Here is a 21,334-nt window from a genome sequence, read left to right as displayed (position 1 = left end):
TACACAGTTGTTCACCAATAATGAGAAAGGAGAGAAAGAAGAGGGAATGGAAAAGTCAAGTTATATACTGTGGAGTATAGTCATTGCTCCTCACTGATACTCCTCTAACGAATAAGATCATTAAAACCCATCTTTTTTAATGGGATGTTTTTGAAACAGTCTTGATTTTTGTAACTTCTTGGAAACATCCATGGTATTTTCTTGCAGAATGTCTTGCAATTATAGAAATGGTTTGACATTACTTTCTTCTGGGATACTTTTCAACTTCAGTCTAGTGCTGAAAGGTGGTGGTGGCGCAGTGGTTAGAATGTAGTACTGCAGAGTACTTCTGTTGAGTGCCAGCTGACTGCAGTTCGGCACTTTGATTCTCACTGGCTCAAGGTTGACTCAGCCTTCCATCCTTCTGAGATCAGTAAAATGAGGACCCAAATTATTGGGGGCAATATGCTGATGTTTAGAGAGGGCTGTAAAGCATTTTGAAGCGGTATATAAGTGTAAGTGCTATTGCTAGTGGGTGCCCAACGTCACACAGCTTAACAAGAACTTGCCCCCAATCCAACACATTATTATTATACCATGCTAGCTCTGCTACAAGAATTATAATGGTATAATAGTATAAATTTATCTCACTAATGTATTTATTGTAATTATCTTTTAAAAGCTAACTTGTATCTCTTCCTGCAGAATTTCTTTACCTGAAGTATTTTGTAGTGATAGGTAAGGAGCTAAGGGGGGACACTCTTGATTACTATTCGGTTGGGGAAACCTTCCCAACCTAGACTAGGAAGTTGGAAAATATTCCAGAAGAAAAATAACAAACCATACTCCTACCATGCCAATCAAACTCCCCTCCAAAATAATTCATAGTTTTTAATTATTTGTATAATGATTGTGTGATTAGTACTAATAATACAATAAGACAGCAATTATGTACAGTTAATATTTTTTAATTTTGTTTTATTTCAGCTGATTTCAGATAAAGAATTCAAGAAATATCGGAATTTGGTGGCCTATCTGAGTATATATTACAGTGATTAATTCTTGTGGCTGAAGATATTTCCTGTCCTACATACTTAGATCACTAATTTACTTTTTATCATTAGACAGAATTAGAGCATTTTTAATTAATTTGTTACTTGGATTCAATATAAATACTATTTCATAAAGAGTTTTTTTGTTACCTTTTAAAGGCTTCTTTTTTCCTAATGTTCTCTGCTATTTCAGTATAAAACCTTTACTCTTTCGAAGTTGCTTCAAATGTTTGGATTTTGCCAACAGCCACATCTGTTAAAATATTTCTGGTTTCAAACAGTTTAGCTAGAGAAATGCTTAAGAGAAATATAGATTTTTAAAGTATAATTTCTATTTATATGTCAGTTTACATCCTAAAGCTCACAAAAGTCATGCCAAATTGGAGAAATTATTATGGGAACAAGCATGTATTGATTAAAATTGAAAATATTTTGTCCTGCTACTCCACTGCACTGGCCAATATTTTTTGAAACACAAAAGTATTAGAAGTATGTGCCATATGATCTGATACGGTCTTATGATACCACTTCTTGGACTGCATTTTCTGCATGTAACTGAGAATGGAAATTTCATGAAATATATATGCAATGACATTTTTAGAAATATTTTAGCACAGTGTTCTTTTCTGTCTGCTGCAGAGAAGACAAACTTCATTCGTACTGAACAAGAAACCCACTTTGTGGGTCTAAGCATGTAGGATTTCCCACTCAAGGAAAGATTTCCATACTATATTCTTGTAGGAGAAACCATGCTTTTCATTCAACCTGAACTGAGCTGTAGCTATTGTATTTAGGAACTATATTTGTACCGTACAATTTTTAACCTTCTGTATTCTGCAGTATGGGAGAAAATACATGAGTAATAAAAAACGTATTATAATTTCTAATCAGTTTTGTGAGATAATATACCAAACTTATAGCAGACAATGGCTCTGCTGATGTAGCAGGATGCTTAAATATTTCTCTGCACACCACTTTATAAAAAGATATTTTAAGTTCATTTTATATATTCTTGATTTCTCCAAAAATTATATTTCATTTAGAAGTTACATAGAAAGTCTTATGATTCCAATGAAATCCATTGTATGTCTTGTAAACTAGCAGTTTTAGATTAGAAGGTACACAAAACCACTTGTACCAAATGGAAAGAATGTACAGTTTGCCAAACAGAACCTTCACTTTCAATCCTTCCTCATTCTAGTGTCTTTTAGATGTTGATTGTATAACTCCCATAACCTCTGCCAATTCATCAAGCTGGTATGAGGAGACTTGTACAAATTTTGTAAAATATACCACACTAGGAGAATATCTTTACAGCATAAATCCTGCCTCTCTCTATCCAGTCATCCACTTATTAAAGTAATTGATAATTTACTGTTAATAACCAAACATCTCCAAACATATTGCTGCAGTGAAAGAAACGTAGAAACTGATTCTGAGTCATGGATTTATTTTTAAAAAATTCAAAGAAAATACCACCTGAACAGGAAGAATATAAGACTTGTTAATCTTCCACTGAATGTTATTCTATTTCTTTCAGGTTGGGTAACAAAGCATGCACCATATTTATTTTTTGCTAATATCATCATAAAAGGCAGAAAATAAATTTGATATTAGAAATCATAGAACGGTACCACCATTTTCTCAACAGTACATTTTTATCAGTAATTTGGGATTTTGAGTTTTAAAATATGACACTGCTTATTTCATTACATAAATCACTCTATGTTATATTCTCCAAAGTATTTATGATCAAGAAAGTTCAGGAATGTTGTATACAGATGAGGATGGGGTAGGCTCTCCAGTCTTCTTGCAGAGGCCTATAGAACAAATAGACAAAAAATATCTGTAATTGGAATTTCAAGGTAAAATAAATGAAGGCAGAAAAAACTGGAGGTGGGACTTAACATTTTTTTAAAGTTTAATAGCAACCTTCTCTGACGAGGGTATAAAGTTTGGGCTATAGCATAAAAGAATTAATCGTTTTGTTTGCTTGTCCTACAATACCTAAATTGTCTTGCTGGTTGCTATTTTTTTCTGGGGCTTATATTACAATTATATTAACCACAACTTATTTTTGCTCAAAGGCAAAGTGGTAGTTTCCTAAAGATCTGTGAGTTTGGGAAAAACAAGTTAGGTTTTCAGTTATTCAACTGTGGGAATACAATAATGGATTTACCATTGCCTTAATTTAGTTTGACCCATTGTATGTACTGTATATATGTTACTGTTATTCTGAATAAAACTTTGGGAGTTTAACAGTTGGTCCCAATCTTTATTTTTAACATTATATGATACTAAACAAATGTATTGTTAAAGTTTATGACGGATACCATATGAGTGCTCCAGATATTTTTTCCCATTCCAAGCCTTCCCTTTCAAATAGAAAGACATCATGAAAGATAATCATTCCAAATTCAGAGTCATTTCAAAAGTATTTTCAGTTAGTCTCAGCATATATTAGTAGCACTTGCAATGGCATAGAAATTTCATAGGATTTATTTCATAATAGGAAAACCACAAATTCTGAATGTAGCTAATAAGGGGACATTCAATTCTAAGCATGTCCATTTTCTCGTCAAGAGTCACTCTTGCCTAATTAATACTGCATCCCATGATCAAAATAACTCTTCACCTTATATCCTTCACCAATTCTCTCAGTTTTTATTTTGCTACATGTATAATCATTCCTGTGCAGTGCCATGATGATACTTACAATATGTTTAACTCTCATATTTGAAACCAATCATTCCTATTCATTGTTGGGTCTCTGAATACGCCAGTCATTTTTTCTGTGCTCTGTTGTCTCTACCACCACAGTCATGTCACTTCATGGAATTATGTTTTTACCTAGGTCACTCACTCACTCACTAACTCACTCACTCACTCACTCACTCTGTTGCACAGTGTCATCCCTCCCCCCCAAACATACATAATATTGCCATTCAGTGGACCATAACAAGAAATTATCACCAAACGTTTTTCTACTTTTCATACACATCCACAACGACCTAAATTCCACTAATTCATGAGAAAGCATACATTTTAGCTCTTTCATTTATATACCTTCACTTCCATGCATGTGTTCATCAACTCAAGTCTAGAAGATCAGATCTATTTACTCTTTTCCATTTCTTTGTGTCACACAGACACAATATATTTTCCTTTCAATTCCTTTAATTCATACATTCAGGTTCTTCACTATTTACACCTTAGATTCTAAGTCATAGTCTTCCATATAGAGTAGTCCTTTACTTACAACAGTTCATTTAGCACTGAAAAAATGTGTCTTATGACCGTTTTTCACAGTTACGACCTTTGCAGCATCCCCATGATCGTGTCCCAAGGTCATATGATCACTTTTTTGTGACCTGACAAAGTCAATAGGGAACTTAACAACTAGATTACTAATTTATCAACTGCAGTGATTCACTTAACAACTATGGCAAGAAAAGGGACAAAACTCACTTAACAAAACTCTCAACACCACAACTTTTGGGGTCAACTGTGGTTGTAAGTTGAGGACTACCTATATCATGGCCATTCCCAGATGGAACTAAATATTAACCTCTGCCATTCACCATGGCTTTTCTCAGTTGAGGTTTTCGTGTTATACTTTATGTTATACTTAGGAAAGGAAATGTGTGCATGGGGTTACTAGCCTTACATGTGTAGCTGACATCTATGTCACATGCAAGATTGTTTATTAATTTTGTCCCATGCATACTCACAATTATATACAAATTCAAAAGTAGTTAGCGTTATAATTGCATATAGTTACGCTGGGGGTTATGTTTTTACATTTTTTATGTTTTAATTTGAGGACTTTCCATGTATTAACTGATATTGTATGGTACTTTCTTGTTAGCCAGCTTCAAGTCTTTTTCCTCTAGAAATACATTAATACTAGTCATGTTTCACCCTGTAAATTTTCTTCATCCTAACCCCAGAATATAAATTGGCCATGAGGTTTAGATAATGGAAAGTTAAACTTTAATCTACTCCTAACTTTAGTGGATACTGTAATGATTTGTAATGCTGCCCCTGGGAATTCACGTCCTACTTTCATCTATTTTTATTAACATTTGTTGTTATTACTGATATTTTAGTGTTGGTTATTTTTAATCTTGTTAATGAGATAATGTAGGTGAAAAAAGTTCAAAACATTTATTTCTATATGCATTATAACTGGATATTATATGATCATTTTATCTTTAAGAATCGGTACCTCCCCAGCCTTTTCTTCAGTTATATCTTTTTAGATTTTAAACCTGAGAGCAAGGACTGTTTCTTTTTAATGACCTCAAAATCAAAGTGAGAGTTAATCTGTCTGAAGAGCAGTGGTATTAATACATTACCTCAGTTCATTAAAACACTCTTTAGTTTATTCACAAGGGGGTTGATTCCTTGACCACAGAAATTGCCTGAGAAGTCATCCAGACCAAGAGTCCAGACCATGGCTCCTCCATACTCTTTCGTCTTCAAAAACTCAGTCTACAAAGATAAACAGCAGCTTTTAGTGTTAGCCAAGCTGAAATTTATATTGAATGAATAACATTAAGGAAAAAAAACCCTATAATCACTTCTACTTCCACTATGATGACTAAGTGAGTGCTCTGGTCACTGTGTTCAAAACTGACTCACTGAGAAACAAGCATGTTTAAATTGTATAACAATACAAAGATGTTTAGATTTAGATCTAATACACGGAGTGATACATGAAGCTGGACATTTGACCAGGAATACTTCATGCTATGTTTTGTTATAAAGTTCAGCGGTTCTATGTGAATCTTAAGTAGAGCTGATGTATATGAGCTGCAAACATTCTGACTATCACTAGATGGCCATAAAAAGCAGTTGCTGTCATTTTATAGCCCTTTATTAGTTGTCTGGATTTTTGCAACCCAGAGATGGTGATCCTGCCTTAACGCTCTGACTTTGTTTACAAAAAAATCTTTGTATTATTCAATGGCATCAGGCCCAGATAAGAATTTATACTACGTAACAGCATAGGATAACTTTAATAAGCAGATGGAACTTTTCCGTGTATATTCTATATTGGAAGTTAGTCATTATTTTATTTCATTGGATAAACTATTACACAAAATGACAACTTACTTTAAACTGAAAACTTTTCTCATTATCATATGCAACCCATTCTCCATTTTTGAAAGCATATGGAACCTTCTGTTCCTCAATCCATGCTTTGCTAGCTCCTTGTAAGAATGCACAAACCTGTCAAAATGATCAAAGCGTTTCAAGAGAGAGAACAAAACAAAGCAAAACTGTTTTTACAATATTTCCCCATTGGAATTAATTGCTATTAAAGAGTATTGTAGTTTGTGTGCTCAAATTTTAACCAACAGCAGTTTCTTAAAAAAATAGATCTCAGTAGTATAAGAATAGGAGATGAATAGGAAGAATAGGACAAAAGATGGCTCAATTGATAGCCAAGAAAATGTTCTAATAATTAGTGGGGAGAGAAATCCCAATTTAAGTCACTTAAATTACAGTAAACAAACAATTTGGTTCTGTAAATTCCATTAAATTGTGACATTGCTCCTAACATGAACAGAATTATATTGCTAAGATTTTTTTTATTGTTGTTAGGTTTTGGTATTTTGGCCTATCTTTCAAGTATTTTAGAGACACATTCATAGAATTATTTCTGTTTACTCTTTGTACAAACTCAAAGCAAGTAAAGCCAAGAGAGAACAATTTATCCATGGCCATTTTATAAAGTTACCTATGGAAAGTTCAGCCTTAGGTCCACCTTGATAATAGAATGAAACTGGCTTCTCACTATTTTCTTGTGCAAGTTTATTAGTAAATTAGTAATTTCCCAACCTAGCCAAGGCCCCTGGGATTTCCTGAAAATCATCTATCCAAGCCTAAGCCAATCAAAACCTTAGTTTCTGGAGATTAGCCAAGGAAAACCAGGGGTTGCCATCTAGTTAGATAAATTATTATTATTTTTAATAAAATGAAGGGCATTTACCTCATAATATGCCAGGACACCAGAATCTTTGGTATAGACTCCAGGACTGCCTCCACCAGAGGCTGGAGCACCAACATTAGTATTTGTACTAGAAAGTCTAAAAGTACGTGCATATGTTGGATACCCCATCATGAGTTTTTCAGATGGTGCTCCACTGTCATTCCAATATTTCATTGCATATTCCTACAATACAGAAACAAACAAACAAACATGATATACATACAGTCTGTTCACAGTACAAAGCAGGGTAGAGGAAGATCAAGAACAGTATGATCATTTATTAGTCCGTTCGGCAGGAAATCATACAGCAAACCACACCAGATGGATAAATAAATGGGCCCATGTTTCACTTCCCAGTTTTAGTATTTGATGGAAATGAGAACAAAAGGAGAAGCTATGGTTGGAACAAATGCCTTTTGCAAATAAATAATAGTAATCATCATCATCATCATCATCATCATCATCATCATCATCATCATCACAGGTATAGCCCAGGTATTTATTGCTTTTATGATGTTTCCTCCACTGAATTTGGACTTTAGTATCTTGCGAATTCTTTGACTGTACTTGGCTGAAGTTGATTCCTTGATTTTATTATGCATTAGGTCAGAGGCCTCTAAGAGCAATAAATACCTGGGCTATACCTTTGATTCGAAACTCTGCATGAATAATTGACTGGACCCAGATGGAGTTGGACAATTTGGACAGTAAAAGAAGGAAGCTTATGACAATGAATCATGCCTTGTGCCCTAAAAGTGATGTTGACTGATTATATCTACCAAGAGCAAAGGGTGGTCGAGGATTCCTACAAGTAAAGCAGACTGTGGAAGAAGAAAGACACAGCTTGAATGACTACATCCAGAAAAGTGAAGAACCGATGATTAAGGAAGTAAATAAAGGAGGCCTTTTGAAGACAACCAAGTCGAAAGCTGAATACAAGAAAGAAGTAATTGAGAAGTGAGCTGAAAATTGGAAAATCAAAGCTATCCATGGCCAATACTTGAAAAGGATTGAAGGCAAAGCCGACCAAAAGCTAACTTGGAACTGGTTAAGATCAGGAGAACTGAAAAAAGAAACAGAAGGCTTTATTTTGGCAGCTCAAGAAGAAGCCTTAGCCACAAATTGCATGAAGACAAAAATTCAACATACCAACAACAAATGCCGCCTCTGTAATGAGAAAGATGAGACAGTTGATCATTTGATCAGTGGGTGCAGCAAAATTTCACAAACTGACTACCAACAATGCCATGACCATGTTGCTAAGATCATTCACTGAAAACTGTGCCAGAAGTTTGGATTTCACTGGGAACATCAGGTTTAGAAGGTTTTAGAGAATGAGAAAATCAGGTGGCAGAGGATTATTACAAGTGAAGCAAACAGTTGAAGAAGAAAAACATGCACTGGCTGATTATTTAAAAGAAAGTCAAGAACATCTATTAATCGAAGTAAAGAACAAAAATCTACTGAAGGCCCAACAGACGAAACAAGAATACAGAAAAGATGTGATAAAATCAAGAATGGAGAGTTGGCAGAACAAAGCACTGCATGGCCAATTTCTGGAAAAAATAAAAGATAAAGTGGACAGTGAACAAACTTGGTTATGGTTAACAACAGGTACATTAAAGAAAGAAACAGAGTCACTAATCCTGGCTGCGCAAGAACAAGCTATCCGCACAAATGCCATTAAGGCCAAAATCAAAAAATCCTCGGATGATGCCAAACGCAGACTTTGCAAAGAAGCTGGTGAAACTGTTGATCACATACTCAGCTGCTGTAAAAAAATCGCGCAGACTGATTATAAATTGTGGCACAATTCAGTAGCACAAATGATTCATTGGAATTTGTGCAAAAATTATAATATTAAAACAGCAACAAACTGGTGGGAACATCAGCCTGAAAAAGTCACCGAAAATCAGATGGTCAAGATCTTGTGGGATTTCCGTATACAAACAGACAAAATACTGGCCAGACATCACACTGGTTGAGAAAAAAGGTCACAATCATAGGCATCGCAATACCAGGTGATAGCAGGGTCGCTGAGAAGGAACATGAAAAAATCGCAAAATACCAGGACTTAAAAATCGAAATTCAACGACTATGGCACAAACCAGCAGTGGTAATTCCAGTGGTAATTGGCACACTGGGTGCTATTCCAAAAGCACTGGAATTACATTTAAAACAGTTAAAAATTGACAAAATCACCATCAGTCAAATGCAAAAAGCCGCACTGCTTGGATCTGCACGCATATTACGAAAATACGTTACGACGTCCTAGGACCCTGGGTGGGGTCCGATTAGTAACCAATGCCAAATCCAGCGAAACAACTGGCCGCTGTGATACAATTGTATAATAATAATAATAATAATAACAACAACAACAACAATCAGCTGATGTTTGCAGCAGCCTTCATAACCACCAAAGAATTGGGTTTGAAAATACAAAAGAACCAAAGAGGCAAGAAGAGGAAGCCTAAATGGAAAATTCGGTTGGAATATGAAGATCAAAAAATTTCGTGGAGACTTGAGCAACTTGAAGAACCTAAGGCAAGGTCAGCTAAAGAACAAGCAGGTCAAAAAGCTTTAGAGAATGAGAAAGTCAAGATCTTGTGGGACTTCAGAATTCAGACTGACAGACACTTGGCCCACAACACACCTGACATAACAATAGTTAAAAAGAAAAAAAGTATGGTTCATTGACATTGCAATACCTGGAGATGCACGAATTGAAGATAAACAGCAAGAAAAAAAATCAGAAAGTACCGGGACCTGCAAATTGAAGTTGAGCGACTGTGGAAAAAGAAATCATGTGTTGTCCTGATTGTAAATGGAGCCCTTGGAGCAATACTTAAAGGGCTACCTCGCTATTTGCAAATTTTAAATTTATCAGACTTGAACATTCTGATTCTATAAAAAACCACCCTACTTGGAACAGCTTATATCCTCCAATGTTATCTTAACAATTCCTAGGTCCTTGGTTAGGACTCGAGCTGTTGAGCTACCAACCAGCCCCATAGGCTGTGAATCTCACCAAAGATTAAACACATAATAATAATAATGAAAAAGTTATCGAAAATGAGTAGGTGAAGATCTTGTGGGACTTTCTAATACAAACCGATCGTCATTTGGAGCACAACACGCCAGATATCATGGTTGTAGAGGGCCGAAGTGTACAGTTTATTGATATTGCTGTTCCAGAGTCAAAGAAAAAGAACTAGAAAAAATAATGAAATATCGCGACCTGGCCATTGAAACTACACGGCTATGCATGAAGCATGCAACAGCGATACCCATTGTCATCGGGGCACTTGGCACAATGCCCAAGAATTTTACAAGATACATCATCAAATTGCAGCTTCCTGCAATAACACCAGCAGAACTGCTTAAAACTGCGCTACTCAGAACATCTTATATTTTAAGAAGGTACTTGGTTGATACTCAAGATACTGGCAGCAAACTGTATCAACCATAAGCACCAAGTCTCTGGTATTTGTATTGCATTTTTTGATGTTCAGTTGGCTGAGTTTCATGTTTAATGAATAAAGTATATAATAATAATATTGGTTTCAGCCTCCTTTCTATCGTTCCTTGAGCTAACACTTCTTTTTCAGATTTAATGATTAAATGATTAAAAATGCTTTCAAGTGCTTACAGTGTACATCATGCTCAATGCATTGTGATCTTTGCATATCATGTTCAGTGCTTCCTAAGTTTAAAAAAATGAGAATTCAAATAGATGAATTAACTAACTTGTGGCCCAGATTTAAGTGACCCATTAGTTACAGTACTAGGTTGTTTATATGGTGCAAATCATGTTACAGCCAGAGCTTGCTTAATCCTTTCTCAATTACTGTACCCAACTCAGGCTGCCTTGTATTTAGGAAGTATAAGACAATTTCATTTCTTCTTCTGCATATCTTTTGTCTTTTGTCAGTAAGATAGCAATTTTAGCATGACAGGATAAAAGCATTCTGCTTTTGCTGAGACGTAGTCAATTCAAACCTGTTTTGATTTTTACATACATTTACATCAGATATCTTGAGTTTCATCAGTTTTCTACATATGTTTGCATTGCTTAATCAAATTCCCACTATTAGAACTACAAAAGCGATAACAGATCTTTATGTTGCTATTTTTCTTACACAATTGTAGAAGGGAACTGGGTCATAGTCTATTAAACCTTGATGCAGTGGGCTGTTGTGTCCTGTCACTGGAGCCCAACTTCCATGGAAATCATAAGTCATCACATTGATAAAATCAAGATTCCTGAATGCAAATTAAAATAAAGGTCAAAATTAAGGAACAATAAACAAACAGCCAGTATAAAGCATCAAATAACAATAGCTATTTGGGAACATAAAAATATATGTAATGGTAAGCTATAGCAGGATGTAGTAAATGATCTTTAGAAAGCTATAAGAAACCTTAACTGAAATACCCTATATATCACTTTTTTTCCAATCTGGCCCTAAGAGATAGGATAGATGGAACATCTCATCATCCCACAGTTTGTTATCTGATCTTGCAGAGTGGTACCTTAGTATTCAACTGCTTTGAAACTCATCAAATTTGGTACTCAATGCATTTCAATATGACAATGTTGTCCTGGTATTCATGTTCATTTGGTACTCAATGCACAAGCTAGAACATGTCAGTGTCAGCTGCCCTGTGACTCCCTAGATTATTCCTTATGAGAAAAAATTGTTTGGTACTCATCATTTTTGATACTCATCTCGTCTCCCAGAACCAATTAAGGATGAGTACCAAGGTACCTCTGTAACTTCATATTGGACCTCTTCTCTTAGATTGCATGACCTACTTCCCCAATGCAGGCACTTCATATGCAACATCTATGGTTGTTTTGCTTGCAGATACAGCCGCTGAAAGCAGGAGCAGTGGGTTTCCAGTTTGTTCACTCTCTCTCCTAAAGCCTGCTGATAGTTCCTGCAGAGGGAAACAGAAGCAGCAGCAGTTACTATTGCTCACTTACAAGAGACCAGGAAATGTTTCAAAGGAAGCTTTTTCATGTTAGAAATCTAACATGTTCTCAGTGTAGGCAGAGCAAAATGTTTCAGCAACTCCCAATTCCAACCACCTGCATTCAAATTTTGTTTCCTTTCCCTCCTTCATAAGAAAACTAACTGATCAAGCTCCTTGTCCTTTTAGAGGTGCGCTAAACAAGGAATAGAAGAGGATCTAAATAAGCCTCCAAATCCAACATACAGTACTCCTTTCTCACTATCTTTGGGTAGTATAGTGGAGTCATAAGGGCATACTGAAATCTTTTTTGCAACATGAGAGGAATGATGGAGAAGGTTCTAAGGCAGCTTCCCAGGAGAGGAGCAATGGCGTGCATTCCAGATTGTAGCTTTAAGCTCCAATCTTATTGCATTTAACTTGGAAAATAAGCATCCCTGAATTCAGTCAAATTTATTTCTAAGTAGACATGCACAGAATTGTACTGTTAATCATGAAAGAGTGTAGGAATATTTGTAAATAATACAAAAATGTAGTTGGATCTTCAGTCCTACCTTTGCTCTTACTATGTATTTTGCCATTCTAAATAAATGAAGGTTATCTATAAATACCTAAGTACTTCATACAGGCCCAAAAATATGCTGTCCTTTTATTTGTATACTCTATCAATAAAATATGCATTCTAAGACTGGGTTCTAGAGCAACATTGTGATAAGAGCAAAATTCTGAATAGAAGATCTTAATTGGACATTGATTTTCAATTTTCATTTTAAAATAAATTTTACTGCAGTTTCACTGTTGTTGATTTCAGAAGGGCATTCATTGCAGAATATCAAAACACACAGTTTAAACAGCCTACAAGATTCTTTTATGGAAATTTCAATTAAAAGTTTATGTTTTCGGTCTCTCACCTGAATCAGAATGGTAAAGAGGTGTTTGTCCTCTGGAGGGCTACCTTTGGTACCTGGGTATTCCCAGTTCAGATCCAGACCATCAAATCCATACTCACGGAGCAAAGATATAACTGATGAGATGAATGTCTGGCGATTTGCTGAAGATGATACCATTGTAGTAAATCTAGAAGACATACATTATTTTTGGACAGCATACTTTTCAATGTTCATTGGCATGTACCTCTCTTTTATTTCCACAGAACATCATGAACCATAGTTAGAGATTGGCAAGATCCAGCACCTACCCCCACCTTTATAAATAATAATAGAAAATGCTCAATTTCCTTCCACGTTCAACCAAATATTTTTATAGTTAGCAGGGATATCTACATGTCCCAATTTATACTTTAAGTAGTTAACTATTCCATTTTATTAAAAAGTGTTATGTGAAAGCCTCAGCTGATCAGACTCTTGATGGTCAATGGAGATCAATATTCATAGATCTACCTATTGATGACTATGGTGTATAGCACTTTGTAATTCAGAATGGAATAGGAGTATTTGAGAAGGCAGGACCTTTTGAGAAGAGGAAGATGCATGGTCTAATCTCATGGATAATGCAGGGATGAGGTTAGGAATATGTTAAAACACAGGTGGTTTTGTGCAGTTTGTTTTACATGTATAAGAAGAATGCTGATACTGTTCCCTGTTACAAAACAAATGTCAGAAGAGTAAATATTATACATAGGGTGAGGAATTATTTGTTAAGTGTGATGGGAGTGGTGTTTCACAGAATTCTGACAGAAAGAGTAGCAGAGTTACAATGAACAAAATTTGGAAAGAACAGTGTAGTTTTCTGCTAGATAAGGATTGTGTGGTCCAGATCTTTGTTCCTTAGTAGTTCATTAAAAGTAATGATGAGTATGCACGTATTATATGTATGAATTTGAAGAACTGGGACTTATTCTCCAAGTCTAAAGGTCCTTCCTCGTGGCTTCATTAAAGTTTTATCCACCAGTCCTTCAGTCAACTGCAGACTATACCTGCATAAAGTTTTCTGCTCCTACTGGTGGTCTCTATCCTGGAAAATGCTTAAAAACAGTGCTGCTCATATTTACTGTGTGTACAGGCACATTAAATACAGAGATTGGTGGATTTCCCAATTGTATTTCCTTCTCCTTCTGCAAAATACCATCAGTTAGTGAAAAGTATCTACCATTCACTCTCCTTAATATGGAATGAGAATAGACTTGCTAAAAAGGTGAGTTTTGATAAATGGCTAGATTGCCAAGTTCAAGCAAGTATTTTGATGATGCTTCCACAGACAGCCTAACAAACACTTGATATAATTTGGACTCCTTTGCAACATAGAATCAGTGCTATTTTAGAACAGCATTGTGTTCAAAAACATAGTAAATAACAGCAAAGAAATGAGGAGAACTACGCCAAGCAAGAACAGAGAGACAAATAGGTCTTTCTCTCCTTCTTTACCATGTACCACCAATGCTGCCACACAAATGAGCTGATCCACATCTCTGAGTTGATGATTGGAAAATAATGTCACTGCTATTTCCAAAGCCAAACTAGCTTAAACTGGCCAAGGCAAAAGAAGAGAAGTGTCATTCTGTCAGAGTTTTCAGCTTGTTTTGTTTGTTTTCACCAGTGAAAGCAGTGGTGTAGAAAATTAGCTGTGAAGCCTTCAGACTGAAGAGCAAAATCCAAACTTTATAGGAGAAATGGGGAAATTGAGATACTTTAGACTGAGCAGTAACAGTGTTTGTTTGACTTCCCTACAGAACTTTTGATGTATGTAAATGTGGTTTCCATCATCTTTTTGCTAGAATTCCTTCCCAGCTGCAGAGATGGAATCTCCATCCCTTCCTATCTCTTTTAGACCAGATTAAAAATCACATCGTTACAAATATATGGCCTCTTTCAGTGGAAACGATTAGGAGAAAAGTCTTACTTTTGGTTATTAAAGGTTCCCCCTCCAACTGCCAGCAATGTGCGTAAATTGCTATTTCTGGAAAGCAAGAAAAATAATATAAACATTCTGTGTGTATTGACAGTCAACAAAATAATGTACAGTATGTCTTGAAAAATTATCCCGAGATTCCTATCAATTGTTTCTTTTTTATGTGTACCAGTAGTTTTATATGTATCAGTAGTTAGAATGCAGTAGCAGGCTACTTCTGCTGATTTCTCTCTTCTTGGTTTTGTTAGCCGCCCTGAGTCCCTCGGGAATAGGGCAGCATACAAGTCGAATAAAACCTTCAAACCTTCAATTTCTATCTGCCTGCAGTTTGGCAGTTCGATTCTCACTGGCTCATGGTTGACTCAGCCTTCCATTCTTCCAAAGTCGTTAAAATCAGGACCCAGATGGTGGGAGATAATATGCTGACTCTGTAAACTGCTTAGAGGGATTGTAAAGCACTGTGAAGCGGTATATAAGTCTGTGCTATTGCTATTGCTACTGCTACTGCTTTGAAGAAAATTTTGTGCCAAGGTTTTATTGACACAGTAGAGATTAAAGAAACCATACATGATAGATCAGAATATAAAAGGCTTTTAGATTCTTGGCTTCTCTGGCACTTCCAATATAGAACACTATTTCCCCTTTCTCTTTCTCATTGATAATTCCAATATAACGAATCTAAATATTTAAGGCTTATGGTAGTATTATTTTAATTAGATAATAATTTACTCTGATTCTTTAAATTATTATTTTCTTCTGGATGAAAGAACTTCGGATCTATCTATCTCACACTGAACAAGTGAAAGCCTCTGGCTAGCTGGTAATTATGTTTGTAACAGGCTAAAACAGTGGTGGGTTTCAAACTTTTTAAAAACCTCTTCTGTAGGTATGGCCTGCTTTGTGGGAGTGGCTTGCTGGCCATGTGACAGGGTAGGAGTGGCTTGCTGGCCATGTGACTGGGTGGGTGTGGCCAACTTGTAAAATGTGGTGAAACTCACTTAACAACGCTCTTGCTTAGCAACCAAAATGTTGGCTCAGAAACTCTGGCATTTGAAGCACGTAAGTCTTAAAGCTGTGAAGTTACAAGACCCTGGCACCCCTAACCCTTTAGAAAAAATACTCCAGGGGTGTTCAAACTTGACAGCTTTAAGATTTGTGGACTTCAACTCCCATAATTCCTCCTCTCGCTCTTCATCTTGATGATGCGCGGACGGGCGGGGGGAGGGAGCTGGAACCGGTTCTAAACAGCACTGTAGATTTGTGGAACTTCTTCTATAGAAGAGGTTAGAACTGGCAGGAACCCTCCCCTGGGTTAAAGATATATATATATATAAACACTCATAACTAACATTTGCATTTTCCTAATGGTAAAAGAGAGAAAGAACCATTGGTTTTTAACTTAATACATTCCATTTTTGGGATATATACTAGGGGTATATCTGCAAAAAAAAAGAGTTATTTGCGTACATTGGTTTGATCCCTAGGAAATATATCCACTCCAAGCAATATCCAATGTTCCTTCATCCAGAAAACATACAATCGGTCTATGTAAAGTTGGTTGTGAATCATCTTGCTCCAAAGAGGGATCCCTAACAGTGTATCAAAAGAGTCTGGCTAAGTTAGGAAGAACCCAAAACTGTACAGAAAGCTCTATAATATCCTCAAAATAATTTGAAAAATAAAGAAAAATACCTATACTCTCAGAACTGAAAAGGGGAAAGGGATCTAATTCATATACATGACACAGCCTGCCCTAACTACTTTATATCTGTCCTAGGCACTGGAATTATGACCATTTGACAATATTAACAATAAATAAGTGTCCACAGTATATAACTTAAGTGATGAGCCATAAGGTCTGAATTAAGTGCTTTTTTCTGTTTTATCTGGTTTGATGCTATCATCTTCACTGATATTGTTACACAAATATATTTTTTCGGAAAATTACTTGCCTGTTCTTTAGGGCATTGAGTTTTCTGTAAAGTATTGCATCATTCCATTCTCTAGTTTTAATTTGATTGTTCTCCATATTCGCAAAAGCAAAAATTAAGTGGGTGCACAGAAATGGATCTATGTTATCTGGGGTGAATGTGGCTGGTTCTTTCCTGTACTGGGCCCAGTTGGTGACATAACAGACAAGCTTGTAGGTAGAACCTGAAAAGAGATGATATTACAAATGGCTAAACTTGCTTGCAGTTTATCTTCACCATAACATTTGTCTTCTTCCCAAATGGAAAAACAGATTTCCCCTTTATTTAGAATAGTGGGAAATGGTAAACTATAAAAAAAAAAATGTAAAGTATGCACATATACACACTTGACCTTTGAGTGCAGTACTGATTCATTCATACAATTAAATTGGAAGTTTGGAAGTTTATTAGCATTTGTATGCCGCCCACTCCCTAGGGACTCTGGGCGGCTTACAGACAAACAAGGAAATATATAAAAATTAAAATAGAAATACAATTATTTAAAATTCCACAACATACATACTACTTAAAGTGGGGCTGGATGCTAATCAACAGTCCCAGGCCTGCCGGAACAGCCAGGTCTTAGTGGCCTTACGGAAGGCCGGAAGAGTAGTGAGGAGCCGGATCTCAACAGGGAGATCATTCCATAGGGCCGGGGCAGCAACAGAGAAGGCCCTCCCCCAGGGGGTCACCAGCCGACATTGACCGGCCGATGGTACCCAGAGGAGGCCCAATCTGTGTGATCTTATCAGTCTTTGGGAGGTAAATGGCAGGAGGCGGTCTCTCAGGTAGCCAGGTCCTAAACCATGTAGGGCTTTAAAAGTAACGACTAGCACCTTGAAGCATGTCCGGAGACCAATGGGGAGCCAGTGCAGCTCGTGGAGGATAGGTGTAACATGGGTGTATCTAGGTACATCCATTATCACTTGCACGGCTGCATTCTGGACCAACTGCAGTCTTCGAGCACTCTTCAAGGGCAGCTCCATGTAGTGAGTGACCATCCGAAGGGGCCTCCCGGTCCAGATAGGGTCGCAACTGGTGCACCAGGCGAACCTGGGCAAAGGCCCCCCTGGTCACAGCCGACAAGTGATGTTCTAACGTCAGCTGCGGATCCAGGAGGACTCCCAAATTGTGAACCCTCTCTGAGGAGCGTAGAGTTTCACACCCCCCCCCCCAGGCTAAGAGATGGAATAACTGGACCATCCTTGGGAGGGAGCATCAATAGCCACTCAGTCTTGTCGGGATTGAGTGCAAGCTTGTTCGCTCCCATCCAGACCCTGACAGCCTCCAGGCACTGGCACATCACTTCTACTGCTTCGCTGAGTTGGCACGGGGCGGACAGATACAGTTGAGTATCGTCCGCGTATTGGTGGTATTTAATCCCGTGCCAGCGTATGATCTCGCCCAGCAGCTTCATGTAGATGTTAAATAGGTGGGGGGACAGGACCGAGCCCTGTGGCACACCATAATTGAGGGGCCTAGGGGTCGATCTCTGCCCTCCAACCAACACTGACTGCGACCTGTCCGAGAGGTAGGAGGAGAACCACCGTAGGACAGTGCCTCCCACTCCCACCTCTCGCAACCGTCGCAGAAGGATACCATGGTCGATGGTATCGAAGGCCGCTGAGAGGTCAAGAAGCACTAGGATAGAGGAATGACCTCTATCCCTGGCTCGCCAGAGATCATCAATCAGCGCGACCAAAGCAGTTTCCGTGCTGTAACCAGGCCTGAAACCTGACTGAAAGGGATCCAGATAATCAGATTCATCCAAGGTCCGTCGGAGTTGAAAGGCCACCACCTTCTCAACAACCTTCCCTACGAAAGGGAGGTTGGAGACTGGACGATAGTTGTTCAAAATGGCTGGGTCCAGGGAAGGCTTCTTCTTCATCTATCTTCTCTGGCAATAATAATCAAAGATTTAGAGTATATGATAACAGAATGGCATTTTTATTCCATCTAAAATTAGTAGGAGAATATAGACACTAGTCAGCATTTATATACTATTTATCAATAAGGATTTTTGTTCTAAATTATGTGTAAGGCAAACTGATAAAACATTGTAGAGTTAAGCAGGTCTTAATTATATGAGGGAACAATTATTATGCTAGAAGAATTTGCCTTAAAGCAAATATGGGAGAAGAAAACCCTGAAAGTTTCACCCAATGGGATAAAACTCAGAAACTAAAACTTGAGCTGTCTAGGGCTAATGGTGAAGAACTAACCACTGATTTTAAAATTGTGTCAGCAAGTTGATTTTGAGGGAAATCTGAATATGTGTAATAACTACAGAGAGGGGAGAGAACATCATTAAGATATTTCAGAAGTCACCAGGATGATAGAAGAGAGTGAAAGAAAGAAATCAGTCAGAATCAGGAGGTCATTGTTAAAACCATGGTAGTTTGGGGGGAAACAGAGTTTCAACATAGTAAGTTAGTCCAAATAGGAGACTGCCCTCTGTACTCCTCTTAAGGCTTAGTGTCTGTACTTCCTCCTGTAAAGAAGTAAGTTTGTTCTATTAGAGACTTGCATGATTTCTATGTTCCTTTGGAATATAGCACAAAAGAATCATATCATTAGAATGTAATTATTTGGTCTGAGGAGAATTGAAAAATCTGTAGTTAAGGAGGCAAATTTGGCATATGTTTTAAATAGGGATTCTAACTAAATTCAGTCTCTCTTGCTCTCACATAGAAACAGTATTTAAGAAAGTAAGTGTAACTCTAGGTGTGCTTTGTTTCTAAAACATTAACTACTTTTACTGTATCTCTTTAAATTCTGCTTCTGGTCATGCTAAGACAGGTCGCTTAAGATTTTTTTGAACTGATCTGCTCAGCTAACAAATACAAGTAAAAGAGTCCTACCAAGCTGCAGATTCAGCAGAACAATGAAACCTGCAAAGCAAAAATGTTCAACATCATGAGTAGATAAGGGGTTATAATAGACATATATTATTTATTTCCCAAACCATAGACAGATGATCAAATGAGTCCATAAAATGTGACAAAATAAATATCTGAGATCAACTAAATTCAACAATAAATGACTCATCATGTTTAAAACTATAGTTTTAATGTTCAGGATTGTAAAAAAAAAAAACTCCATTCATTTCTTTAGCACTATTTTGCTTGTTTGTAATAAGGCTGATTCCTACTTCCCACTTGCCCAGGGACAAGGATGGGCACTTCCACCAGTTTGGGAAGGAACAGGAATGATTGGCTGCATCCTTAGTCCTTCCCTCCTGCAACCTGTTGGGAAAGGGACCACTACTTGAGTTTTTTGGCTTTGCATCAAAAGTACTGTTTTTTCATCTATTTTGGAAGGAGCAAGACAGTCTACACTCTGTCTCCTGCCTTTCATTCCATCCTACACGGATGCCTTTGCTTCAGTTGGTTGGTATGTGCTCGGATGGGCCAGGCCCCTTCCATGGATCTCTGGTCTTTGCCTTCAAGGGCCATTTTGTCCAGGGTAGCTGGGGTGCCTGTTGTGAAAGGCTGAATCTTTGATAGGAGCTTTTGTTTTCTTCTTTTAAATACAGTCTCTGGTGGAACTGTGAAAATTTAGCCACTTCCTCTTTAACTTTAACTATTTGAAACTTGACAGGGTTCTGCCATGTTTTCCCCCTTTTAAAAAAAAAAAAAAAAGATTGATATTCTTATGCTGCTCTATTCTAAATTTGGCTGCAAATGGTAGAAAGAACTGTAAAATTGGTGTTTTGTCTTCAGAAGTCTTGCTCACTGAAGAAAAAGCAAATACCATTTGATTTTTCTGGCTTTCAAGGAAAAAGAAGCAGAGGAATTATCAATCAGGGATCATGTTGATAATGGTCCAGACAGAACATCTGGCCATGACTGTAGCCAAAAGAAAGGAAGACTGTAAAATCCAGAAAGGGGTTCCTTAAATTGACTTTCTTTCTAGCCAGTTTACACAGAGACAAGTAGGTGAAGGCTGCAACAGAAAAAAAATCTATAAATATGCATGTTTACTCACCAGCCCAAAGTTTTTGATTCATCATTTGGATACCTGCACAAATAAGACAAATAATTACAGACATGCTTCTGCACTTTCTTAAAAGTTAAGTCCATAATCATGAACATTAATTCATTTAATGCTTTACTTTTAATGTCTTATTGCAATTACAAAGTTGTAAAAAGCCAAAACTTAATAAAATTGTTCATTTCATCCTTTCCAAGTTAGCAAGTTTTAATACAGTTGACATTGTAAGTCATTCTCTTCATTCAGCATAATAATCAATGAGGAACAAAAAAGCCTAAACACTCGAAAGCCATTTAAATAGTTCTTCACATACCTATCAGCTTGAGGAAATTTTTGCAATTGAAACAGCCTGACCCTCTCTCCTGTAATGCTTCTGCCCATCTGCAAAGTTCTGGAAAGGAGGAACTTCTCCTATCTCCAGCCTCTGTAGAAATCACTTTGTCTCCACACCCCGATTGTTGGGTGTTTTTTTAAACTTTCAGCAGTTCATTATGTTCTGA

General features: G+C 37.0%; 2 protein-coding genes across 3 annotated transcripts in view; one reads left to right on the top strand and one right to left on the bottom strand.

The window, feature by feature from the left end:
• PIFO (primary cilia formation) overlaps positions 1-3,290 on the top strand; it is a 16,986-nt gene extending 13,696 nt beyond the window's left edge. The window contains exon 6 of one of the 2 annotated variants that reach the window (XM_032218554.1): positions 967-3,290. In XM_032218554.1, the coding sequence (XP_032074445.1) occupies positions 967-1,038 (72 nt within the window). In that variant the 3' untranslated portion in view covers positions 1,039-3,290. The remainder of the gene's footprint in view (positions 1-966) is intronic. The other variant, XM_032218553.1, reaches the window with a different exon arrangement.
• Positions 1,372-21,334, bottom strand: LOC116509399 (acidic mammalian chitinase-like). Its single transcript, XM_032218552.1, has 12 exons — positions 21,148-21,334; positions 20,829-20,861; positions 19,703-19,732; positions 16,824-17,025; positions 14,863-14,919; positions 12,915-13,080; positions 11,846-11,970; positions 11,169-11,292; positions 7,030-7,212; positions 6,150-6,266; positions 5,390-5,525; positions 1,372-2,851 (listed from the first exon to the last, which is right to left on the bottom strand). The coding sequence occupies exons 2-11, from the start codon at positions 20,851-20,853 to the stop codon at positions 5,391-5,393; spliced, it is 1,164 nt and encodes a 387-aa protein (XP_032074443.1). The 5' UTR covers positions 20,854-20,861; positions 21,148-21,334; the 3' UTR covers positions 1,372-2,851; position 5,390.

Source organism: Thamnophis elegans, chromosome 5, assembly GCF_009769535.1.
Source record: "Thamnophis elegans isolate rThaEle1 chromosome 5, rThaEle1.pri, whole genome shotgun sequence".
Taxonomy (NCBI): Eukaryota; Metazoa; Chordata; class Lepidosauria; order Squamata; family Colubridae; genus Thamnophis; species Thamnophis elegans.
This window is presented reverse-complemented; position numbering and strand designations above follow the sequence as displayed.

What these genes read in the sequence shown, in the direction of transcription:
- LOC116509399 (XM_032218552.1), bottom strand. Translation starts at nt 20,853, where the DNA reads ATGATGAATCAAAAACTTTGGGCTG. An exon ending in TCTGCTGAATCTGCAGCTTG is followed by an intron (nt 17,026 to 19,702) that starts GTAGGACTCTTT and finishes ATCTCTTTTCAG; the next exon opens with GTTCTACCTACAAGCTTGTC. An exon ending in TCTTTACCATTCTGATTCAG is followed by an intron (nt 11,971 to 12,914) that starts GTGAGAGACCGA and finishes TTCCCTCTGCAG; the next exon opens with GAACTATCAGCAGGCTTTAG.